The sequence below is a fragment of the Cavia porcellus genome, unplaced genomic scaffold (genome assembly GCF_034190915.1).
Source record: "Cavia porcellus strain 051 isolate PalLab524CR breed Dunkin Hartley unplaced genomic scaffold, mCavPor4.1 scaffold_12, whole genome shotgun sequence".
In the NCBI taxonomy this organism is placed as follows: Eukaryota; Metazoa; Chordata; class Mammalia; order Rodentia; family Caviidae; genus Cavia; species Cavia porcellus.
In genome coordinates this window covers 64784363-64808473 of record NW_026947495.1, presented here as the reverse complement: position 1 = coordinate 64808473, position 24111 = coordinate 64784363, and the positions used below count along the sequence as shown (strand labels likewise).

At 39.6% G+C, this 24111-nt stretch overlaps 1 protein-coding gene and 1 long non-coding RNA gene across 2 annotated transcripts in view; one reads left to right on the top strand and one right to left on the bottom strand.

The window, feature by feature from the left end:
• The window catches only part of Pde11a (phosphodiesterase 11A), a 386279-nt gene that overhangs the window by 315822 nt on the left and 46346 nt on the right, over positions 1-24111 (top strand). The window contains exons 14-17 of the mRNA XM_063259356.1: positions 650-740; positions 4649-4749; positions 18273-18350; positions 23677-23740. Coding sequence (XP_063115426.1) covers positions 650-740; positions 4649-4749; positions 18273-18350; positions 23677-23740 — 334 coding nt within the window. The remainder of the gene's footprint in view (positions 1-649; positions 741-4648; positions 4750-18272; positions 18351-23676; positions 23741-24111) is intronic.
• LOC134478321 (uncharacterized) overlaps positions 1183-24111 on the bottom strand; it is a 28395-nt gene continuing 5466 nt past the window's right edge. The window contains exons 2-3 of the long non-coding RNA XR_010050887.1: positions 6157-6334; positions 1183-3165 (exon numbers count right to left, since the gene is read on the bottom strand). This is a non-coding gene — a long non-coding RNA (uncharacterized LOC134478321). The remainder of the gene's footprint in view (positions 3166-6156; positions 6335-24111) is intronic.

Genomic DNA, 24111 nt, shown 5'->3' with positions numbered 1-24111 from the left:
CAGACAATAGCTACTTTAAAATATTTCATTATGGTCTCATTAGTGACAGGCAAGGTATATAGTATTATCATGATAGTACAGGTAAAGAAGCCAGGCCTTAAATAAGCCAAGGAGCTGAACTGTCCAAAGCTGCCAAGTAGAGGCAGCGCTGAAACTCAACTCCAAATCCAGGGAACACTGCAGAGCTCTACGTGGGTTATCATAGTGTGACTGCAGACTGGGGAACCTAACAGAAAGTTGTCAACCTATTAAAATAAATAAAGTAGGTTATTCAGAATTGCCCTAGGGTCTTTTCCTATAAAAGGATCAAGTGCACTTGATTCAATAGTGCTCTGAGTATTCAGAAGACTTGAGGCTCAGTTTATGGCAATCACACTGACACCCAGAACCAGAAATTGTCTCTTTTTTTCACCACAGCACCTAGATTAGACCAGAAACACTATGTTTACAATGCATTAGTATTTATATTGGTGTGTATGTTATTTTTACTTACACTTATATCTCATCTTTCTTAATAATCTATGCATTTCTTATGGTCAAGGCCAGTGCCTTGAAAGACATTTCAGGAGGGAAAGCAGTTCAATCCAGAGCAAGTGTGAGGATGGCTCAAGTGAAGGTCCTGCTCACGCTGCCTTCTGTCCTCTTTCAGGAGTGGCTCTGCACTGGCCCAACTCTATGGGACCTCGGCTACCTTAGAGCATCACCATTTTAACCATGCTGTGATGATCCTTCAAAGTGAGGTACAGCCTGCTCTATTCTTCCCCTTGCCTGAAGACCCACGGTCTAGTTCCTACTGCTTTTTCTTTATAGTTCCACAGGAAGGTATGAAGAAGCGAGAAGAACAAGTTTAAACAAGCTACTGGGTTTGGTGGCTTTTCTGAATCCTTTAAATGACAGAGAACCTTGTTCAAATTCCTTCTGAGGTGCCTCACCTGGGTTGGTGCAGTGACAAGGTTCATCTGAAGGCCTTCCTCTCTGGGTGACAGATACACAGGGCCTACTGCCACGGTTCTCTCTTGCCTTTCTAACAGAGGCTCATGGTTATGGTTGACACATTGCATCAACTTGAGAAGTCTAGAAACTTTGAACAGTTCTGCATCTTAGGGTGTAGAAGACATGCCCTTACTGCTCTAGGATGTTGTGTCAATTATTGTGTCAATTTGAAAAGTTTAGAAGTTTAATTAAGTAAGTCAGCAGTGGGTCAGGGTCCTCATTTTGTAAACATCCAGAGCTTATGCAAGAGGAGAATGTGGAGATGGTGTGAGTGCTACCCCCACTGGAGGGTAGGGACCCTGCACACAATATAAGAGAGAAAAAAGAGGCTTGCTCTCCCCCACCCTTTTCCTCCTGTTGCTTTTGCTGTCTTCTACTACCTTGAACTACTGCCCCTCTGCCATGCCACCCTGCTTTGAAGTCAGCTGATTATGGACTCTACAAACTGTGAGCTAAATAAAACTTTCCCTCTTTAATCTTGGGTATTGGGTATTTGTCCCAGCAATGAGAGAAAAATAACTAAGACACTCACTAAGGGAATAATTTGATTCAAGTACTGAGGGGGCCCCACATTCCCTTTTTTGCAAACCTCAAAGCCATTCTAAAAGATGATAGAAGCAAAAACCCGGTGAGAAAGTTACACTTTGTTAGCACAATGGAGAAACCTATAAAAGATAAAAGAACTTTAAATTGCTGGTGGGACGGGTGTTAAAGTTTGAACTGCAGCAAAACCTCAGACCCAGGGCTGAGGGATATGCCTTATTTTGCTTCCTGTGGCAATGCAGGAGTTGGAAGTAGTTGGGCTTTGTACTTTTAGTCTTCTGCAGAGAAAAACAGAAACGACTAACTGACTCTGGCTGAGGCATCTGAGTTTTAAATTGCCAGAAAAGGATCTGTTTAATTTTCTGCAGGCGTACAGACTTTTTTTTTCCAAGGCCAGGAAGGGATCATCTGTTCCCCATTATTTGTCAGTTCTCTAACTGTGCCATTAATTATTATTATTATCATCATTAAGGCCCTGCTTCGCTGGAATAGCATCATTAAATATGGAGGTTTTTTTCCTCCAGCCAGTGTTGAGAAAGCTTTTGCAATATCATGAAAGCCTTCGACCCCATAAAGGATAGTCACCGCTCCGGAACCGGAGTGCCAGCAGGGCAAGGCAAGGCTGCTAAGGGTGATGTATTTGCAGTGTTGAATGAAACACCCGGGGTTCAGCTCTCAGTAACTGACAGAAGCCAGCATCCCAGCATCTGGGACTCTGTAATTTTCCTACGAAAGCAGTGTCTTGGCTGAGCTCTGTGGAAGAGGATACGAGATATAGGAAACATCTGGGTTCACACTGTCTTTGTTGTGCTGGCAAAGTGATGAATTTACACCTCTGACCCCAGAAAGCCCTACGTTTATCACAACAAAGATTATAAACAAGATATCAGGTTTCCTGGGGAAAACCCCCGGCCTTTGACTCTGCATCCACATGAGCATAACACATAGGCCCCCTTCACTCTGGGCTCCTAGGAGTAACAGAGAGGCCAATAATAATGGAGCCATGCACGCTGCACCCGCTGTGGTGCCCAGGGCAGAGAGGCTAGAGGGTGTGAGGAAAGTTGCCCCAGACCTCTCCACATTTGTTTTTCCTTTCATCATTTCCACATTCTCTCCTTACCTAAATAGCCATAGAAACAGAGCTTCAGGGAGACTCAACTTTTACTTCAGGGAACCAAATCTTGAGATATGGTGAAAGGCCAGTTTGCATACAAGCACATACAAACCTAATATGGTGATGCATGTTAACTTGCTTTAAAAATTAAAGCAGATCTAGTTCACTTTGAGAGTCTGCTCATCAGAAGTGGTGTTAGATCTTCTTACATCCTTTGAAAGTAGTAAAGTGAATGCCTTCGCAAACTAAACAAGTTCAGACCAGTTTTCTCTTTGTCTGAACATTAACTTTTATGTAATTGCTTCTCAGGTCTATATTTTTTTCACTGGGCGATGCTGGGTGTGTGTCTGGATGTAAAGTGACTATTTTTTCATAATTTCTGGTCACTTTTTCAAAGGCCTCAGAACACTCATGACAGATCCATGGGGTACCGCTCAGGCAGGAAGACCTAAGCAGAATTACGGTGCAGCATTCATTCAGTTGTTTATCTTCTTCTTAATGGCTGACTTAAGCATCTGGAAGAGTCCATTTGAAAATTATTATTACTATTGGACTTGGTCCCAGGTGGAACCAATGTACTTTCGTCTTTAAGGAATAGCAGGTTCACCCAAAGAGATAAATTAACTCAGGGGAGCAGATTATCATCTGGTGCCTAGTAAGAGAATTTACTAATTGATATTTCTGGTTCCTTGAAAGAATTAATTTACCCCTCACTGGAGAACAGTTCATTCTCAGGCAGTTATTTGCCCCTTCTCCTGCATTTTCTGGCTCTCAACACTCAGTTTTAAAAGGTCCGTTTTTCAAGCCATACAATTGTAAGTTCATACGTCAGGCTAAACAAATCTGACTTTTAAAGCAGAATAAGTGAATTGTTGATCATGTCACAGAAGGATTTTCACTTTACTCAAAACAAATAGTGGAGCTGCACAGAGAAGCTCAAACAAATTTTGATTAAAAAGAAGCATGTTTTTCATAGGTTTGGACAAAAAGCTTTAATTGAAACTTTACATAGGTAAAACTAAATTTTCTATGCCAAGGATAACATCTCATATGACCTAGCTCTTTGTAATTATTCATCATTCTAAACTTAATCTACCACACCCTTCAACAAAGTTTATCCCAACAATTTGATATGTAGTCTCTCAGCTTCAGCAGCACAGTCAAGTTAGGCCAGGGAGTCTTTTGATTTGTTATTGTTTGTTTAGTTGGTTGGTTTGGTTTTGATTATTTGAGACAGAGTCTCTCTATGTAGTTCAGGCTGGCCTTGAATTCATCATGTATCCCAGACTGACCTTAAACTCACAAGATCCTCCTGTCTCAACCTCTTGAATACTGAGATTACAGGCATGCACCACCACCACCCAGCCCAGGGAGATAGTTTGGAGGGACTCCCTTGTGCATTGTAGGATGGTTGCTAGGATCCCAGATTCTCCCATTAAATGCTACAATGTCCCCATCCAGTTGTGACTGTCATAAATATCTCCAGAGATAGTCAAAAGTCCCCATTGTCAAAATTGTCCCCATTGACAAATACTATTCTAATGACTTTTTCTCCTTGAAGTCACTTGTTACCACGACAAGTATTTCCAAGATGTCAATTAAATTTATAGTACTGAAAGTGGTCTTTATTTTATGGCCACAAAGATTCCCAAACATTTTGCCAACTTCTCCACTATGAACTTCCATTGAAATGGGCAGTCAGGTATTGTTGACACAAATATTCATAGTAAGGCAAGTTCAAACATTTTCAGAGTTTTTCTTTTGATATTAAGCACATAATAAATTGTTTCTATGTGAGCCTCCTCAAAAACGATTTGCTTCATAGCTTTGTTATGTTTGCCAGGCAATTTATTTGTATTTATACAAAATTTTATTAAGCTTTTAAAAAATGATTATCGTGTTCCTAGATCTTTAATTTTTAATATAGGAGGAAAAACATGTAATCAACCTCCACAGGTTTAATGATGTCTTTTGTGACTTTTTACTTTCTTATTACAGGGTCACAACATCTTTGCTAATTTGTCCTCCAAGGAATATAGTGACCTTATGCAGCTTTTGAAGCAGTCAATATTAGCAACAGACCTCACGCTGTACTTTGAGTAAGTATTGGCTTTTGATCTATTTGACAAATGGATATGTAAAATTCCATCTTATAATTAATTTTCAGGTCCATATTGGGGGTTGCTTATTATTCTAGCATTGAGATAAAATGTAAAAGGGCTAAATTTTTAATGATATTTTTTTCCTTATCTAAATGAAGTTCTTCAAGGTAGTGTGTATAAGCAGTGTGATACAGGGCTATAATGGCAAGCTTTTTATCTTTCTTCTGTTTTATGAACCCTATCCTTGACTCTGAAACTGAGTGATGGCCATTTTCATTTTAGATACTAAGACTGTTATTTTCAACTATTATTTCTGATCTAATCTATAATGATATTGATATGGTGATCATAGTGGTGATGATGATGATGAAATTTGTTAATGGAATGTTGACTAGAAATCTAAGCTTTGATTCCCTGCTTCTCTGTTTCTATTTGTTAGACCTGTTCTTCATCTTCCCAAAATACAAACCTCTCTGAGCAGAAAATTCCATCCCTCCCAATCCCAGGGTGACCAGCACTCTCAGATACCAGCTCTTTTGGCAGCTGGGGAATTTCTCTGTCTTCTTCCACTGATATTCACAGTTCCTTCCTATCTTAAAAACTAAACAACTGCTCTCCCTTATTTCACAGACCTTGTGGAGCTCTTTAATTGTGTCTCAACTTGGCTTTATTTTACTGTTTTTAAACAAGTAGAGCCCATTGGTTCCTCTGCTTTCTTTGCATCTATTTACACTTTGAGGAGCGGTCCCCGAAGATTTCTAATATTTTCTAGTTTTGTTTAAGGTATCTGAAGGACTACTGACTTCTCATTGCCAGTTTCTGTTTTGCTTCCCCAACATCCAGTTTTCTTTCCCTCTCCTTTCCCAGATCTTTTCTCTTCTTTTTCCCTGCCTACCAGTTCTTGAACTTAAGTTCTCTCTCTACTCAGATTCTTTCTCCAGCCTCGCTTCTGTATTCTCTTAACATGGGGTATTACTGTATGTAGAAGACTGAAATTCTTCTCTCTAACCTTGTAGACCTGTATCTCCAATTTCCATTTCAAAATCTTCAGCGTCTTCATTGATTTCTAGGAAAGCTGTAACTTTTGTTTGACTTTCATGTTCCTCCATAATTTTCCCCAATCTTTTTTCATTATCTTCCACTTCTCCCCCACAGGACTTATTTTATTGAGACTGGTTTATACACCACCTTTTGAAGCACTGTATGTAGTGTCCCTCACGGCCTGTTCATATCATGGCCCTGCCCCTCCACTTCTGCAATTAGTTGAATGAACCATCCTTTAAGTCACTTTTTCCAGGAAATCTTATGTCAATCCCTGTGAAATATTCCTGGACTTCAGCATTGCATCAGTTAGAATTAGGCTTAATTGTAAGAGACAGAAAACTCTGAGCAACAGTGACTTACTTCTCTGTTACATAAAAGAAGTCTAGAGAACAGCAGTCTGAAATTGGTACAGTAGTTACATAATGCCTTCAGAGTCCCAGGCTTCTTCTATCTTTTTTGATGCCACCTTCAATACATATTTTCCACCTCTTAGTCCAAGACAGTTGCTCAAGCTCCAGCCATAATGTCTAGATTCCAGCTAGAAGAAAAGACAAAGCAAAAAAACAAGGTAATGCAAGCTATTCTCTGTGAGATTTTTCTAGAAGTTACCACATAACACTTCCACTTACATTCCATTTATATCCCACTAGTGAGAATTTAGTTACCTGACCATACCTACCATCAGGGAAAGTTGAAAAACTCTTATTGTTGTATAGCCATGTGCCCAGATAAAAACCTGAAATTCTACTGCTAAAGGAGAAAGAAGGCAGAATGCAGGGCTACACCTGGCACTCTATACCCCAGGCTTTGCTGCTGGAGTCTGTGAAGGGGTTAGTACATGGTGTAGTGGGAAGAGCTGGACTGAAATGGCTTTCAGTCTCACTCTGGCATTCTAACTTAACCTGGTGTGTTGAGCTCAAGTGTCTGTGTCGTCTGCCTCCTAAAACTCCTCAGAGTGGCATAAATAAATTTAAAAGAAAAAAGGCATGAATCTGCAAGGAGAAAAAGGGCACACAACTGGCAAAAGCTGCCAGTACATTTGTAGAAATGAAAGGCAGACCAACGAGTGATAGGTGACCTAGCAGGGTACAAGTAGAAGGCACGATCCACAGAGGACAGTGCAGAGAAGAGCGAGTCAGTTTGCTCTGCAAACCTTGCTTAGGGCACAGAGACAAAAAAAAAAAGTACCCTGAAAGGTGGACATGATACTCAAAACTCAAGGCAAGGAGCTTGCCAGCAAGTCGGTTTGCTAAGCCCTCTAAGCTCATGAATCCTCCATCAACATGACCAGGTCAGCTTCCTTTCCTTCACCCCTGAAGAAGGCCAGAGGTTCATTCTACAAACAGTGAGCTAAGGAGAAATGCAGAGGGGAATGAGATGTGGTGTCAGATGTAGTGCTCCAGGGATTCAGTGTGGCGGGGGATTCAAAACAGTGTCTCTACCTGAAAACCCACAGTCCAGAGCACAGTCACCCAGAAAGTCAGGAGCTGTCAGATTTAACAAACAGAAACACAGAAGGCCCAGGTAAATTTTAAATTTCTGATAAACAGTAAATACTTTAGTGTACCTACACACGTGCACATGCCCCACACACATCCCATAAAATATTTGAGACATATGTGCATTAAAAATGTTTTATCTGAAATTCAAATTTAACTGGGCTATCTTTATTTTAGGTTTATAGGACAATCTACCTCAACATGTGCGCACACACACACACACACACAAACACACCCCTCCTAGTTAGGCTTTTAATGTTTTAATTCCTTACTATTACATATAAACCGGCAACCAATATCACAGAACACTTTATAAGCCTCTGATGTGATAAACAGGGGCCCAGAGAACTGCTGCTACTGCCCTTTAAAAACTAAGACATTGCTTCCATTAAAAAAGAATAGGATACTTTAAAAATGATAATAGAAGCAACCATGAAGAAGAAAGAGACCTTGAAAATTAAAAATATTCTTGTTAAAATAAAAAGCAAAATAAAAGCACTGGGAAATACAATGAATGGATAAAAGGCAGCAAGATGGAAATGATACTGTTTATAATTTCATTATATATCTTTTAATGATTCTGATTTGTTAATTATATGTATTACTTGGGTAGATGTAAATTTTAATTAATATAAGGTATACACTTGAAAAACAAAAACCCCAGCTTTGCTTTACCTGTCTGTGTATAATCAGTCAAATTATTTACCCTCTGAGCCTCTTCATGTGTAAAAAGGAAATCACAGCTGTCCTGTAAGTAGTAACACGTACAACCTCATTTGCTTAATAGCCCATGTATTTAGGATATTTTGTGGTCCTCAAGTTGACTTAACTATCTTGATCTTTCATTTTTCTCTGGATTGACATTCCTTCATTTGGAAGTTATAGAAAGCCTTTTCCTTTTTATGTTTATATTTTGATTTCTTATTTTAGATACTTGCATGATTTTGCATTATCTTTCTCCAAGTAGAAATATTCCCCCAAACTGATTCCTAAGTAACTTTTGTGCACATATTTGTGTGTGTGTGTGTAGGTGTGTGTTATTGGGTATATTCCCAGTGTGGTACTGAGCTGCATTCCATCCTTTTCGTTTTATTTTACTTTATTTTATTATTTATTTTGAGATAGAGTCTCACTAAATCACTAAGTTCCAAGCAACTTTTAGAGGGAAAAATAAAGTCTGGGCACTTGGAGTCCATTTATCAAGCCCTGCTGGGACTGTGTGTAATCAATGAGTGACAGCCGCAATGTAGTCAAGGAAGTTGGTTACAAGTCCTGTTCTCATTACTCTGTTCTTATCTTAATGCTGCAGCCTCAGCTAACATCTGCTGATTCCTGCAGAGGCTGGCTTGCCTTCTTTTTGTCATTGTTAGTGTTCTCTGAGATTCTCAATAACTATTCATTCTCTAATCTAGAGCTTCAGGGGTCTGACTCACTTGTCTATTAAAAGCCATGCTAAGTATTGTCATACTTTTAGTCAAATCTCTGGGGTTACTAAGGGGGAAAGTAGCTACTACTTTACATTACCTAGATGCTTTCATTTCACGAACATATTGTGATTTTGGAAGGGATCTGGGAAATGATGCCATTCAAGTCATTTCCTTTATTTTGCAGATTAGGCACTGGGGCCCAAATGGCTAAATAGTGCACCTTAGACTATGTAACTAATTATTGGCAAGAATGGGATCAATACCTCTTATTTCAGGTGTTTCCCCATAATTACTATATTCCCTATTAAATGATAATCAAGAAATAGTTGTTATTTGAACTAGACATATAGTGTATTGCAATATTGACCTTTGTAGGTGTGCTTTAATGCATTAAAAATAAAAGCCAGCCTGGTTCCCATACCCCCTTCCCAAGCACAACTGTAGACAAAGGCTTGCCTATGGAATTTAGTTTGGAGAAGAAGAGAGGAGTTGCTGGAGTGAAATGGGGAAGGAGTGAAGCCATTATGAGGATGCCTTTCCTTGTTGATCACTGCCTTGATCAGTTGGCTTGATACTGAAGGATCATCTGAGAAGTCTCACTGCTGCATCTCAAAATTGTTCCCTGACCCCATCCATCCTTGTCAGCTGGACTTTGCTCTCAGGGGTGTCACCTCCCATTCTCTTCAGGCTGCAGGTGACCAAAGACTGAGGACTCACTGTCCAGGCCTTCACACAGAGTCAGAGCAGCCATGGCAGAAAGTGTGTGGTGTCCAAGGCACCTGTGGCAGGAGCTGCAGTGTTGGTTGCAGTGGCCACAGCTGGAGAAAAATACAGGCAAGAGGATGTGAGGCAGCTCCTGCAACTGTTTCTAGAAGTCAGGTTATTATTGGTTCTTCTTCCCTGAACTCAAATCAAAAGTCCTGACAGAATTAAAACTAAAATAAAGCTCTTTGTTTATAATTTGGGTTACTTATGTAAGAGGAAAACATGCACTATTTAAGCTTGCATGTCTGATTTATTTCACTTAACATTACAGTCTCAAAGAGCAAAATAAATGATAGATAATAGGAAGTAGGGAGATAGGTATTTCTCAAATGAGAAAGTCAAAAAATGGACAGAGGGAGGAGAGAGGGGAAATAAAGGGGATGAAAAAGAAATTAAAATGTGTTGGTGCATAAACCAACTCAACACAAAAAATGTAAACATTATGTACATCAAATATGTACTAATAAAAATGCTAACAAAAAATTAAAATATAAAAATAATAAATGCTGGGGCTGGGGATTTAGCTCAGTGGCATAAGTGCCTGCCTTGCAAGCAGGCAGTCGTGAGTTCGATCCCTGGTACCGATCAAAAGGAAAAAGACAAAAAAAAAAAATAATAATAATAATAAATGCTATATATATATTAGGAAAAAAAACCTAAAAGGAAGATCCCTTCAGAGGAAGAAAATCGTTACCAAAATGGCCAGCATGGTTAGGACCTGAGACCCTGCCTCTTCGATGGAGTATAGCTCATTCCAAGGAGTAAGATCCATGCTATCCTCCAAAAGGGATATAAGATGAAAGGTGCATGAAATCATGGAAGCATCTTAAAAACAATCACAAATACTGTAACTTTAATTTCTAATGGTTTTTGAGTGTCATAAAGATGCTGTTCTACAAATGGCATATGAAAGCAGAATTCACAAGACTAAGAAACAAAAAGGAATAAAACAAACTCTTGATGTAAATGGCTAGGTTTCACAACCAAAGTGTAGGGTTTAATTATTCAGTCTGATTTTCCATCTCACTGAGAATTTGGTTACTGCTGAATGATTTTCTGAAATTGATTTCCCGTGCCTATTTCTGAGGCTTGCAGTGAATAAGGCTTTGATAATTATATAGTAATTTCACCAGCCCAAGCAGGAATTAGATATACCCTATCAGTAGCCAGCCATGTGACTTTGAGAGAGTAATTCGCTTAATCTCTCTTTGCCTTGGTTTCCTTGTCAGCAGTGTGAGGATAGACTTCTCACCCATGCCAATCTGCTAGGGTCCTTGTAGCAGTCAAAGGAGATTACCTGTATGAAAGAGCTTTGATAATTTAAAGTACCTTATACAAAGGAAATCACTCAGCCAGAAAAGTTAATAAAATATGCACCATAAAAGATGACAGTTGGGGTGGGCAGAGAGAAAGAGAGTGAGAGAGATCTAAAATCATGAATGTTAAAACTTCAAAGAGATGTTGCAAATGCCCTATACCATTTGCCTACATGTAAGTCAACAAAGATGACCTGTGCAACTTCCACAATTAGTTATGAGAGCAGCAACTGATATTTCCCAAGTGCTTACTTAGGAGTTTCATGTGCACATTATCCCATTCACTACTGAAAGCAGCCCTGTTAGGCTAGGTAATGTTACTAACCTCATAGCACACATGTAGAAACTAAAGCTTGGAGAAAGTCAGTAAATTGCTCACCATGTCAAATAATAAATCTAGGGTTAACTCAGTAGCTGTTCCTGGGATATTTTAGACTATTCTGCCATTCTCTCTGCAGTAATTTAACCATTAGCTCAAGAGAACTAAAGGGAAAATGGAATAAAGTGGATGTGGAGGTGTTGGGTCACAGTCACTAGGACACTGTCTAGAGAGAGGCTGTTTGTCTGCAGTTAAGCTAAGGTGAGGCATAAGAATTTGGCACTTGGCTGCCTTTCATACCGTCATGGAGGTTGCTATTGGGTTAGCAACACACACAGGTTATGATTCTGTAACACTGCATCTGTTGTCTATCAGGTCTGCTCAATGTCTAGTGCTGTCCTAAGTATTGGAAGTGTCCCTGTGTCACCATAAGAATGGAGACTCCAGCCATGCAGATGGACATCTTGGTATTTAGCTTACTCTTGAAACCCCAAGACCAGATGTGCTGTCTGAGATAATCAGTTCTCAAAAACCTTTTTGATATTGGATTCTCTTATGATCTTGCAAGGTCAATATTGTTATCTGCACCTTAGAAATAGATACCTGGGCTTGCAGAGGATGAGGAGTTGGCTCAAAGTCTTCAAATAACTCTGATTAGGTCTCTGTGCCACACTGCCTCAGTTCACTCTATAAGCAGAAAATTATCCAACAAGTTACAATTTATGAATCCACTTAGGTGCTCAGTGCTTTACAGACTGGTTTTCCAACTTAATCAAGCTAATCTTTATATTGAAAGTTTGTCACTTTTTTTTGTGCCCTTCGAACATACATTAGCAGTTATGGGAAATGTCTAATCTAATTGCCTTTTTGACCTTGTGTTTCCAAGATGCATTAAGTACCTCTTCTCAAAAAATCTGATAATGACAGCAAAATATGTTAAACTATTTTGGACTGCTTAGAGTAATTGACTGTCTTTCTAAAAATTAAATTAATTGAAAGACTTTATTTTAAAATATAGAAGGAATTCAATGAATATTTCCACTGCTCTTCATGATAAGATTATATCCAAAAGATGAGAAGTATAAAACAAAAGAGGCGTTGATTCTGAAAACACGGAGAGAGAAAACCAAAACACCATCCACCCCCTAACCTCCCCCCCCCCCCCGCCCCAACCCCACCCCCCACCGCTGGAGTTAGGCTTTCTGTCTGGCGGACAGGTGCCTGTGCTATGGGGGCGGTATATAAGTAGCCTAAGTTCAGGGAAGTACCCTAGGGCCATTAGAGATGCACAGGTATCTCATTGGCACTCTTTGGCGCCAGGAGCAAATTCCTAAGGGTGGGGGGAGATAGAGTCACAGGTAAATCCCTAAGAGTGGGGGAGATAGGAGCTCCCTGGTTCCAGATTGAGGCTTTTATGGCTACAGAGTCCTGTCTGGGCCAAAACTCTTTCACTTCAGACAGATATATTGATTCATTCATCATTCATCAAATGTTTAAGAACCCACTATGTTCTGTGTTTTCAACTTCCATGGTTGCCTGAACTCAGCTAGTCACAAGACTGGAAAGGATAAATTGATGCACAGTAAGGTGTTAACGATCAACAGAGCTTAATACATTACTCTCTCTCTCTAGCATTCTGGTGTTTTTACAGAGCCTGAGGAGTTAATCCACTGAAACTATTCTAATTGAATAACAGGTCACATGATATGTTGGTGTAAGAAATACATGTTCATGACACATTTCAAAGCATTTTGATGAATATATATCTTATATCCCCATCAACATGGTATCATAACTGAATCAAAAGTGAGAAATATGTTATCTATTCTTCCATTTTTGCTCAAGACTAGGGATTGAACCCAAGAATTTTTTCCTGTTACATCCTCAGGCCCTTTAAAATTTTTTTATTTCTTAATTTTGAGACAAGGCCTCACCAAGTCTCTAAGTTTCCCAGGTTGAGCTTCAACTTGCAAGCCTCCTGCCTCAGCTCCCCAGAATTCTGGGGATTTACAGGTATGCACCACCATGTCTAGCTTTATCCAGCTTTTTGATGCCCCCTTTAATGTTAGGCACTGTGTTAGTTGCTGGGAAGTCACAGACAAACAAAACATAATTATTTCCTTCAGGGCGCTGGGCGCCCCATGAAATAGAGAAGGAACAGTGATACTGCATCACACAGCTTGCCTCAGGCAGAGTGACTGCAGGCAAGAGCTGCGGAGTTCCATCTAGCAATGACTTACATAGTTTCTTTGCATGGTGATTAGGATTTGGCTGAGCTGACAGTTAGAGTCTTATGTTATCTGTTCTCCCATTATAAACAGAGAAATTCTAGTCTTTCCATTTCCTGCATTTTGCCAGTTGTATTCATGCTATTAACACTACCTAGCAGCAAATATGACATTTTATTCAACATCTCAGGTGGCTCTTGTGTTATTATTACTATAGTAAAACAAGAAAAAATTCACTTCAAAATTAAATATACATTATTAAAATAAAACATATATAAATATATATACTTTTTTCTTTAGCCATAATCACTAAAATCGACATCTTAATATTAATTTTCTATTCTTCATGTTAACTTTCTATTCTGCTTTTGAGTAGAAAGTCCAGGAATCTTTCCAGGATCTGCACTTAGCAGTTAATTGCATGCTTTGCCTGTGGAACAAACTATGAGAACACTGAGAGGTCAAATCTCTTCCTCCCTCCACCCGCCCTCCTTGTTTTCTACACTCCCTGCAGCCGCTCCCTGGCCAGTCTGTAGCTGAAATTTCAGGGGAGTCACAATGTGACTTTCCACCTCAGCATTACAGCCTCCCCAACATGCAGGCACTTTTAGAATTCAAAGCAATTATATGAATAAATAGATAATGATATGTACACACATGCACATATAGATACATAAAATTACAAAATTTTCTGATTAAAATACACAAAGGAATGGTGATTGCTCAGTTTATAAATAAAAGACACTTTGCAGATAAATTCCAAGCCAGAAAGATTTTCAGTATAGTGATGGCTGACTGGTAACCAATCTTTTAAATTATTTTTGAGAGTAATTTTAGCAGTTCTGTTCAAATGATGCTTTTTTAAAGACTGCTATTTTTCTGACTGGAACATATGTCAGCAGAGCAGGATAAAAGCCTAATAAAAACATATCTGATTATAAATGCGATTTTCCAGTAAGTTACTTTTCACTAGCCAAGGTACCTGCCATTGTCCTTGAAAACCTAGGTTCCCAAGAATCTACGCGAGAAGTTAACAATATTGCTCCTCAAGACAAAGGAGGCTAGATCCAGGGGACATTTTATAATTTTTGTGGATTTTTCAAACATACATTTTTTTTCAAACATACATTTTAACCATCCCATGTTCCTAAAAATGCTTCTATTTCTAAAGTTTTATGTATGCTTATGCTCTCAACCGAATAATCTATACACGTACATACATAGATGCTAAAATTAGCAGTTATGTGGGCAAACCTATTCCCAAAACACAGTAAATTTCCCATTGTTTTATAATGATTGTCAGGAAGGAAACAGTAAAAAAAAAAAAAAAAAAAAAAAAAAAAAAAATGCCATCCGCAGCAATGTACCACTGGCCCAGCCTGGGCTTTATGCAGCTACTCTTTGGAGTTTGTTAATGGTAAAGATCTTCTGTCTGGAATCTGCCTTGTTTGGTGCTGCCTCTGTAGGGCAGCCTCCAAGGTCATCACATCTCATGAGGACTAGCAGCATGCACTCACAAGGCAAAAGGCTGTCTGGCCCCAAAGGCTTATGCTACACGTAGTTTACCAACATTATCTCAGAAGCCAAGAGTTGAAGGCTGGGGAATTGGTACCTGTGTAGATCTGCCCATAATTGTCTTGGAGTCTAGGATTCATGATTTTACCTTAAATGTTCTTAGCTTTAAAGTGAAATAATTATAGCATATTTCTCTCATAAATTCCATGCAGCTCTCACAGCCTAATAAAAACTCAAACACAAAAGTCATTTTATGACCCCGCAATTTTATATATACATATATATATACCTATATATTTATGCATATGTATGCATACAGAGATACATACATATGCACACATCCACAGAGAGAGAGGAAGACCTCACAAATTCACAGGGACACCTTTGTGCAAGGTTGTTCATTGTAGCATTATATATAATAACAAAAACATTGTAAAAAAAATCTAAATTGTCACCAGCAAGAAATGAAATAAGCACTACTATTGAAATATATGCAACACTATACATTAGTGGGAAGTAATGTCCAGAATTATAGCTAGAAACATGGATGAATCTCACAAATATCCAGTGAAAAACGCAAGTTGTCAAAGCATATGTAACCAATGATATTATTACATAAAATTTTAAGACATGCAGAGCAATTCTATGTACAATTTCCATAGTATAAAATTATAAGGATATATGTGATGATTTATACAAAACATAGGAGACAGTCATCCTACAGTGTGCGGCAACAGTGAAGCCCCTCAAACAATCAGAATGTAGGTGAAAACAGTGGCTAATTTTTTTTTTTTTTCTGTACCAGGGATTGAACTCATGACCTTGTGCGTGCCAGGCAAGGCACTTGTGCCACTGAGCTAAACCCCTGGCCCTCTGAAACTACTTTTTTCTTTTCTTTAATTTTTAAATTTTTAATTGATTATTTTTTAAAAAATGAATAATCTTTTGAGGTAATCATTTTCACTTATTCATCAATTTAGCAAATATTTGTTGAGCTTCTGCTTATCAGGCACTATTGCAGGCACTGGGGATTTAGGATGAATAAAACTGGGCCAGTCTCTGTCCTCACAGAGCTTACATTCTGAGGATTTCTTAGAATAACTGTAAGAGAGCAAGGATAATAACTGACAGGCTCTTCCAGAAAGCCTTTCATGATCCTCCATGAGCCTCTGAGTTAAGCAGCACACTCTGTGCTCCCAGGACAACCTGGCCTACCTTAACTGCTTGGAGTAATTGTTGTTTTAACAAGTTGCCTTTCTGTACCAGCCCTGCCACTCTCCAGCTGTGAGGCTCTGGACCAGGTACACAGCAACTATCCTTCCGGAGCACCTAATTTCCCAGGCACTCTGCAAAGTGTCCTATGTTAACTATTTTGTTTAGCCTTTCTACCAATCTATTAAGGTTATATTATTTTTTGAATAAGGAAGTTGAAGCCCAACAAAACTAAATAACCTTCTCAGTGTTAGTTATGTGAATGGTAACCCAGGAAGTCAGCCAAAACACAAGGATCTGATAGACGTTAGATTCATCAAGACCGGAACTAGGATGAAGCAAGTGAGAGCATTTGTGCAAGTTTAGGGTCAGATCTCGTCTGTATTCAGAATTTTGTTATTTTGTTCATCATGATGGTGTTTTTTTGAAGTGTTTTTCTAATATTACTTATCTTAGCGTGCCCTTGCCCATGGTGAGAGCCTTCCTAAACTCATCTGGCCCCAGTACCATTAGTAGTATCACTAGTATCACTCTGGAAAAGGGATTGCGTGTTTTTTTATTGGTTGCCTCTCTCTCACCTCAAAGACATTCAAAGGTAGCACCCACGTCTTGTGCCTGTGAAACTCACAGTGATCTTGGCACAAGAGTACATACATGTTCAATAAATATTGGTCAAACTCAACTTTCTGCTCCACCATAACTCAAAAAAAGACTAATTTCTACTCAGTGAAAGGAGAACTTCAGTCTCCTGAGACACCCATTAATCTACTGTGTATTATTGTTGGCAGTAATACTATTAATATTATTTTTGTACTAACCCGAGTGCTCAGTGGCAAATGCTTAACACATGTGTCTCAAATTCTTACTACAAAGCTGCACACTGAGGCTCACCAGCATAGAGTCATTTGCCCCGAAGCTGACAGCTAATAAGTGATAGTCAGCGTTAAACTCAGATTAAGGTGAGCTAAAGCCTGGGCTCTTTTCTACTCCACGGTCTTTCCTAAGATCCCACTCTGATTTCTACCATATGTATGTCACAGTGGTGTTTTCCAAACTTTATTCCTTTAAGCATGAGCACTATATAGAAATCTTGATTAAAATAAGGTTAAACAAACTTTTCTACTTCCCTATTTCTGAGAGCTTTCAAAAGGGTGTCTCTGAGAACAGTGGATTGCAGGCAGCCTTTCTCAAACCTGTGTGGCTGGAGAATCCCTTTCCACGGAGCAGCGCTTCAACCTGGTATTGTGTGGGATGCACGTTGGAAAATAATCGGTTAGGCTTCTTTCAGGCCTCTCCTACTATGCAGTGCCAAGAGAGTGAAAACTGGGGAAATGATTGTCAAATAATGATGTCCTCTTTCTTCTGTCATCACCATAAAAATAAAAAGTCACTACTAGCTTAAATTTATCTTTGAAAACAGTTTCACAGCTACTTTAAGATGTTCCTTCTAGGTCTTCCATCTCCAATGTATATCCACAGGAATATTCACATATCACTTAAAATATTTAGACAGTGTGACAAATGCTTTGCATATGTCATCACATTTAATCCTCACAGTGACTCTTTGAGTTAGCAAATACACTCCCGGTACGAGACACTAGGTCAGCAAGGCTGAGAGAGGTTAAATAACATCTCAAAATTCCACAGCAAGTAGGTGCCTGGGCCACCGTTTAAACAGTTACTTCTGACTCCATAGCCTATGTGTTTAAGCTCTGAAGTGGTGAAATACTTATTTTAGAGCCTGGAGAATGAAATTTTATCTTGAATTTACTACCAGGGAGTTTATATCTTATCTTGGATCATTATTAATTCCATGCTGAATGATGAAAGAACATCCTGAAACTGTTCCTGCCTTTTCTTTGTCCTTACCGCCCTCCTCTGCCTTTCGGTGAGTGTCACAGGGCTTCGCAGAACATAACCCCAAATGCAGGACCACATTGCTTTCTGTTTTATAGCTCTATAATCTCGCCTGCTGTAAATACATTCACAAACGACTCTGGCTTTTTCTCGAAGCTTTGACATTTCAAAAGGTGATTTATTTTGATTGTACTTTCACCTCATGATTTCAAATATTAGGTTACTTGGTTCAGGTGGTCTTATATTTTCCTCCATAAATGTGTTTATATCACCCTATAGACTGAGAAATTTCATTTCCAGGTTTTTTTCTTTTCTTTCTTCATTTGATTTTTCTACAGGAGGAGAACTGAATTCTTTGAACTTGTCAGTAAAGGAGAATATGATTGGAATATCAAAAACCATCGTGATGTATTTCGGTAAGAAAAAGCTCTTGTGATTTTTCTTTTTTTCGTTATTTGAACATTCAGCTATGTTTTTCTCATAGTACTAAGAACATAGCAGTGATTTCTAAAGTAACAAGTCTCAGCCTACACCTACAACAGCCCAAGATTTGTTGAATAACTAGAGACAAAGATTAAAAACATGTATCTTTTGTCTTATGATTTATTATATTTTTACTTTCTCTCTGTAAATCTCCCTTCCAAATAAGAAAATGATGTCAAAATTAACTCATTTTCAAGCAGCTATGAGTTCTTCATTTTCCTTGGGGCAAAGAAGGGAACAAATTGAGAGGAAAGGGGCTTTTTAACTCTAGACTCCATTGTTACCTAAGCACAAGGAAAAGTGGGGCATTAATTTTACTTTTCTTTAGAGACTCTGTGGATGGCAAAGCCAATTGGAACTATTTTGGTGATGGAAGTAATAAGCCTTGGGACTTGTTTGGGAAGGTCAGCAGCAAAGCGTAGTTGTTGTATAGCACAGTCTGCAGCTCTCCAGAATCTGGGGTACCATTCTGCTTCATCTCGCACCCACCTTTCCACCTCACAGCCCACCTCACCGGCCCAGAGCTGACTTGTTTTGCTCTCTCACGCTGAGTTACTGGAAAAGCTTATGAGATGGGGGTTAGGGCGCACTGTGTGTGGCAGCCACTGGACTCTCTCCAAGCCAGAGCCCTTTCATAGCACCTGTATCTGCTGTGTAAAGCATCTGCACCAACCTGAAACACAGGGCTTTGCTATCCCTTCCCTCTGCTCTCAACTCACTCGTAGTCTCCAGAGGCCCTCCCACCCAAGGGCCCTCTACTCCCCTCTCTACTTGAATATTTATTCACGTTATCTTTACAGACCTTTTTCTTCATCACCAGGGGTAGGGGAAGAAAGAGAGAAACTGTCCTCTCTCCAGGACTAGGCCTTCACCATGTCCCAATTCCGTGGCCTCTATCCACCTCCCCAGGCTCCACCTTGACCCCAGTGTATCAATTATTGACTTCAGCTTCCATTTTTCAAATTTCAGCTTTGTCTCTCATGATCTTTGGAGGCTTAAAAACATGCATCTACCTCCTCCATCAAAATGTGATCCCCAAAAGCTTCCCTTCGCAAGGTGCCATCTTGGTTTTCTCCTTCCTTTACTCCCTCACTTTACTTGGCACTCACCTTTCCTTACAAAGGAATTCTTCTTTTTATGTACTTTTTGATTCCATGGGTAATAATATAATGAAGAAAATCATTACAAATATACCCTAATCTCCTTAGAACTTCACACTCAATCCTTATATGGGTTACATAGCTATCCTTTATTATCAATGTGCTGTGTCTTTCCGGATGATCACCAAAGTACTTATATGTCTGTGTTCTCTTAGGAAAAGTACTGTTTAGAGTAAAATGGTTTTTGTTCCTTTTAGCATATATTTAAATGTCAATATGTACTTGCTTTTCCACTTCACTACATGCCTTGTAATTTTTCTCATGTCGGTACCTCATCATCTTTTTCACTGCTCAGTAATTCAAATGTGACTCAACCACAGAGTTTTTAGGCACCCTTCTACTGGGGAATTAAGCCTGTGGCACATGATTGGGCTTTTGAAAGTCACTGCTCACCTCCCAGTACCAAATCCTACAGTCTGTTCTCTTCGGCCTCCTCAGTCGCATTATAGCCCCTAGTTGCGTTGACCTGGCCTCCCCTAGCCATCTTTTCAGCCTTAGAGTCTGCAAAGCTGTGCTCTCCTGGAATTCCTGCTTCTTCCAGGAAGGATCCTCCTTCCCCTCCTTGTCCTTCTCAAGTCCTTTTTCTTCCTCTCTAAAGGCGACAGTCCCCTGAGGACCTATGTTCAGTTTGTTTGGGGTTTTTTTGTTTGTTTTTTTGTTTTTCTTGTTCCTCAGCAACCCCTACTTGAGCTATCATCTTCTCAAACAGCTTCCAGCTTGCTTCTTGGCCCTAGTCTCTCTTCTGAGCTTCACTCCTAAAATGCCAGTGCTCATTCCGTGTTTCCACCCGGATGTTTCCCTGCAGAGCTTTTCAAGGTTTTGGCAGGGAACTCTCTCAGGAAGAACTGTCTTTTTTGGAAACACAGGGTATAAAAATAGAGTGTGCACTCTCCTCTGCCCCAAGATCTGCCCTCCCAGCCTCCTCTGTTACACAGTGAGATTCTACCCATAGTGCCCCGAGGGTGGAGCACACAGAAGCACTATCTATAGAAAAATTAAAAATAGTAATAAGACCAACCAAAAGTCATCCTGATTTTTTACCATCGCCATATGCCAGCAATTCTAAACAGTCAGTGATGAACTGCTTCTCCCTGAAGAAAATCTTTTGTTAGTATAAATTCCAAACAATTGCTGAGGTTACTGTTGAGGATCAAATTCGTTGTCATGAAAGCTTCAAGTTAGCACATGTTTATTACTTATCCTTTCATTGAACATGTATTGCAAGGTAGGCTGAAACTAAGAATGTCCAGGTACACAGCTGGCCCCACAAGGTGGACTCCGGGACACACGTTCAGGGTAACTTCCTGCGTGGAGGCTTCCTGACTCAGTGTGGGTGTAGTTTGATCCTCAGGCTTGCAGAACTTCATACACGTGCTTTTCCCAGTATGTGCAGAATAAACCCTGATTGCATGATGGTGGAAAAGATGAAGAAACATAACTTGAGGGTTTTTTAAAATTTTGTCACTTCATGTGACCATTTGTGATTTTTATTTGTGTTCAAAGTTTAAAACAGTGAAATAGGGTACAAACTGGAACATGTAATGTTTTTGTTTGGTAAATGCAAATTTCAATTCCTACATGAAATTTTTTACTGAATGTGGTTATAATTGTATCTTTAAAATGAAATTTTATTCCTTTATATTGCTGATTTTTTTAAGCTTCAGAACAAAATCAAGAAGATAATCATCACAAGACTGTTACTGAAATAATTTTGCCACATAGCAGAGAGCTATGTTAAACGTTCTGCTGGGAGGATTGTACAGCCAGATGCAGCACCACTTTTTTTCTCACCGAATTTAGAAATAGTATACTCTCCTTCTAGACCTCTCAGTTATTGCATTGAATGGATTGACACAACCTAACTGTAATTTGGGCTAGAATTAAATAGTGTCAGTTCCCTTTCTACCCTCTTGCTCTAGAAAAGCAAGCTCTAAAAACTATGACAAATGCAGGCATCTTTCAGCTCTTCTGTTACAACCTTCCACCCTTGCCCTGCCTTTCCATTTTCCCTGCCTTTCCTAGTTTTAGGTTCTTATCAAATCAATTTATGCTTCCTGCTGCTTTCCCCCCCTTTCTTTCACTCTCTCCTTCAAAGCGTCTTCACATCCCGCACCTAAGTTCTCTTCCTAAAGGTGTACCAGGTCTCGCTTGAATCACCAACCGGAATTGATTCCCCAGCCTTGATTGACTTTCCAGTGCCCCTTAGAGGTTCCAGCCACTCCGCCCACCCTACTTCCCTTTCTGTTTCATCCTCCTCTGGACAGACTTTCTGCTCCACTGCAGAGTATTCTTTAGAGAAAAGATTCTTCTGATTTTATGAATTCTAATGACTGTATAACTTCTGAGCCATAATTTTTGGATCTGTAAAATGGAGATAGTAATAGTACCCTTACTTCATATAAAAACTGTCTACCAACCCGAAGTAGCTGCTAAATAAATGTTAGCTGTTAGAATTATTGCCATCTGAGCCCATAGCAAATACTCAATGAACTTGTTGATCACCTATTAGAGTAGTAGGAATTTGAGAAGTTTCATATGACCAATTCACTAGAACCTAAGTAATTACTCAACTTCTAATACAAGAGGGAACTTCACAGAGATTACTTCCTCTCTAGGAGATACTGCAAATCTGGTGTGTTCCTCACAGTCTTCTCCCCTCAGGCATGGAGACAGCCTAAAATGAGAGGCTGGAGTGGAGCAAGATAGTCTGGTAGATTTGAGATAAACAATGTCCTGAATCCTTTACTCACCTTAGGAAAATCTCTCCATCCTTCTGTTGACTTATTTGTAAACAAGAATAATGTTATCTACATTGTGGGATGTGATGAAGATTCATTTAGCTAGTAGCTAGGAAAGCACTAGGTACAGAGGAAGGTGCACAATGAGCACTATGGAAGTACTTGTTACAGAAGTTCAAAAATGAAGAAGACTCTGACATGTCTCTTTGCAGACTGCTGAACATGCATGTTTGGAGTTAGATGCATCCTAAGACTTGCTCTGTCCCAGAGAGTTACTGATGCTAGTACTGCCCAGCTGTGCCCTGAATAACCTATTGTTATCTGTGACTCCGCCTGGTTTGCTGGCAGAGTTTCCTGAGAAAGTTACACAAACCCCCTCCAAAGAGGCCCTTCTGCCATCTGGGAAGCAGACATGTTTCCCAGTGAGATCCAGCAGGGTATAAAATGTTAACACCTGACAGCAGGAATAATCCCTCTGACCTCTAACAACACAATGCTTTCTTCCAAAGGCCCTCAGCCAAGACGTGACTTCCCAGCTCAAGCCCTGCATTACTTTTCATCACGTTGCTGCAGCTTTCAATACAAAAAAGCAGATCTGGGACGAAGAGCACGCCTTACTTTCCTCTTTCCCATAACACTGAATTATAGGCTTTCTACAGTTTGAATTACTCCCTGTGTTTCCAAGGTTCAGTTCCTAGTTAAATTTGTTCCTCAGAAATCTGATTCAGATCATTTCTGTGTTTTCTTATGTGCTCAAATTAATGAAAGCTGTAGCTGAGTATGTTTCTTCTTCATAATGCTTATAAAACATGATGGGAGCCAGGTAGTAAACTGGAGGGAAACGGTGTGGCTCTCACCCATAAATCTCAGCTCTGTGGAGCCCATGAAAATGAAGGTGCTCCTTATGTGGTGTGTGCCTCGCCTCTTTGATGTGGGTTTTCCTCCATCCCCATCAATCAGCGATAGGTCGGTAAATAGATTCATCAGCCATGTATATAATGTTCTATACAGATTCCCTTGCTTATAGTTTTTTTTTAAATCACATTGTCCATTATAAATTATTTTAAACAGAGCTTGCTTGGCTCAGATATAGAGGAAGTCATGCTTTGCCTCCTTGATTTGCTGCTGACAAAACAAAAGGGCCACCAGAGGCTGTGTGAGAGCTTTGTCTTTTGAAGCAGAGTGGCTGCATGATGGAGATGCCCGACGTGGGGACTACAACAGTCCTGTCCCTGTTGAGGGAAAGAAGATGTGAGCAAGCTGGCTCATTTCCATTTTATTTATTTATGTATCTAGGACAGGTTTGTTTAGAAACGCAACAAAAGATTATTCAGGCTGTTTTGTTTGGTTCTGTTTTTCAGATCAATGTTAATGACAGCCTGTGACCTTGGAGCCGTGACCAAACCGTGGGAGATCTCGAGACAGGCAAGTGGTGATTAATGGCAGAGCTCAGCAGAGGAAGGAGTGGGGGCGGGGTATTCCCAGAGCCCTGACAGCCAGGCGCTGAAACCCTCCTCAATTTGCATCAGTATTAACGTGGAGTAAAAGAACAACGCCAGGCGCACAGCCCGTAGCTTATCGCAAGGTCTTTTCTTCATTGAGCTTCCACTGAGCAGTAATATTTCTCACACTAAGATTTTTGTAATGTGCGAAATCTGAATAATGTTTTGATCATTTTTTAAGGCAAGCATTTCAAAGGCAGTGTTTTTGAGTACTTAATTATGTCTTAGCACAAGTTCCTGCTTTTCACACCTGAAAAAAATAAAAGGAAATTCTATCTTTTCATTACAAGTACA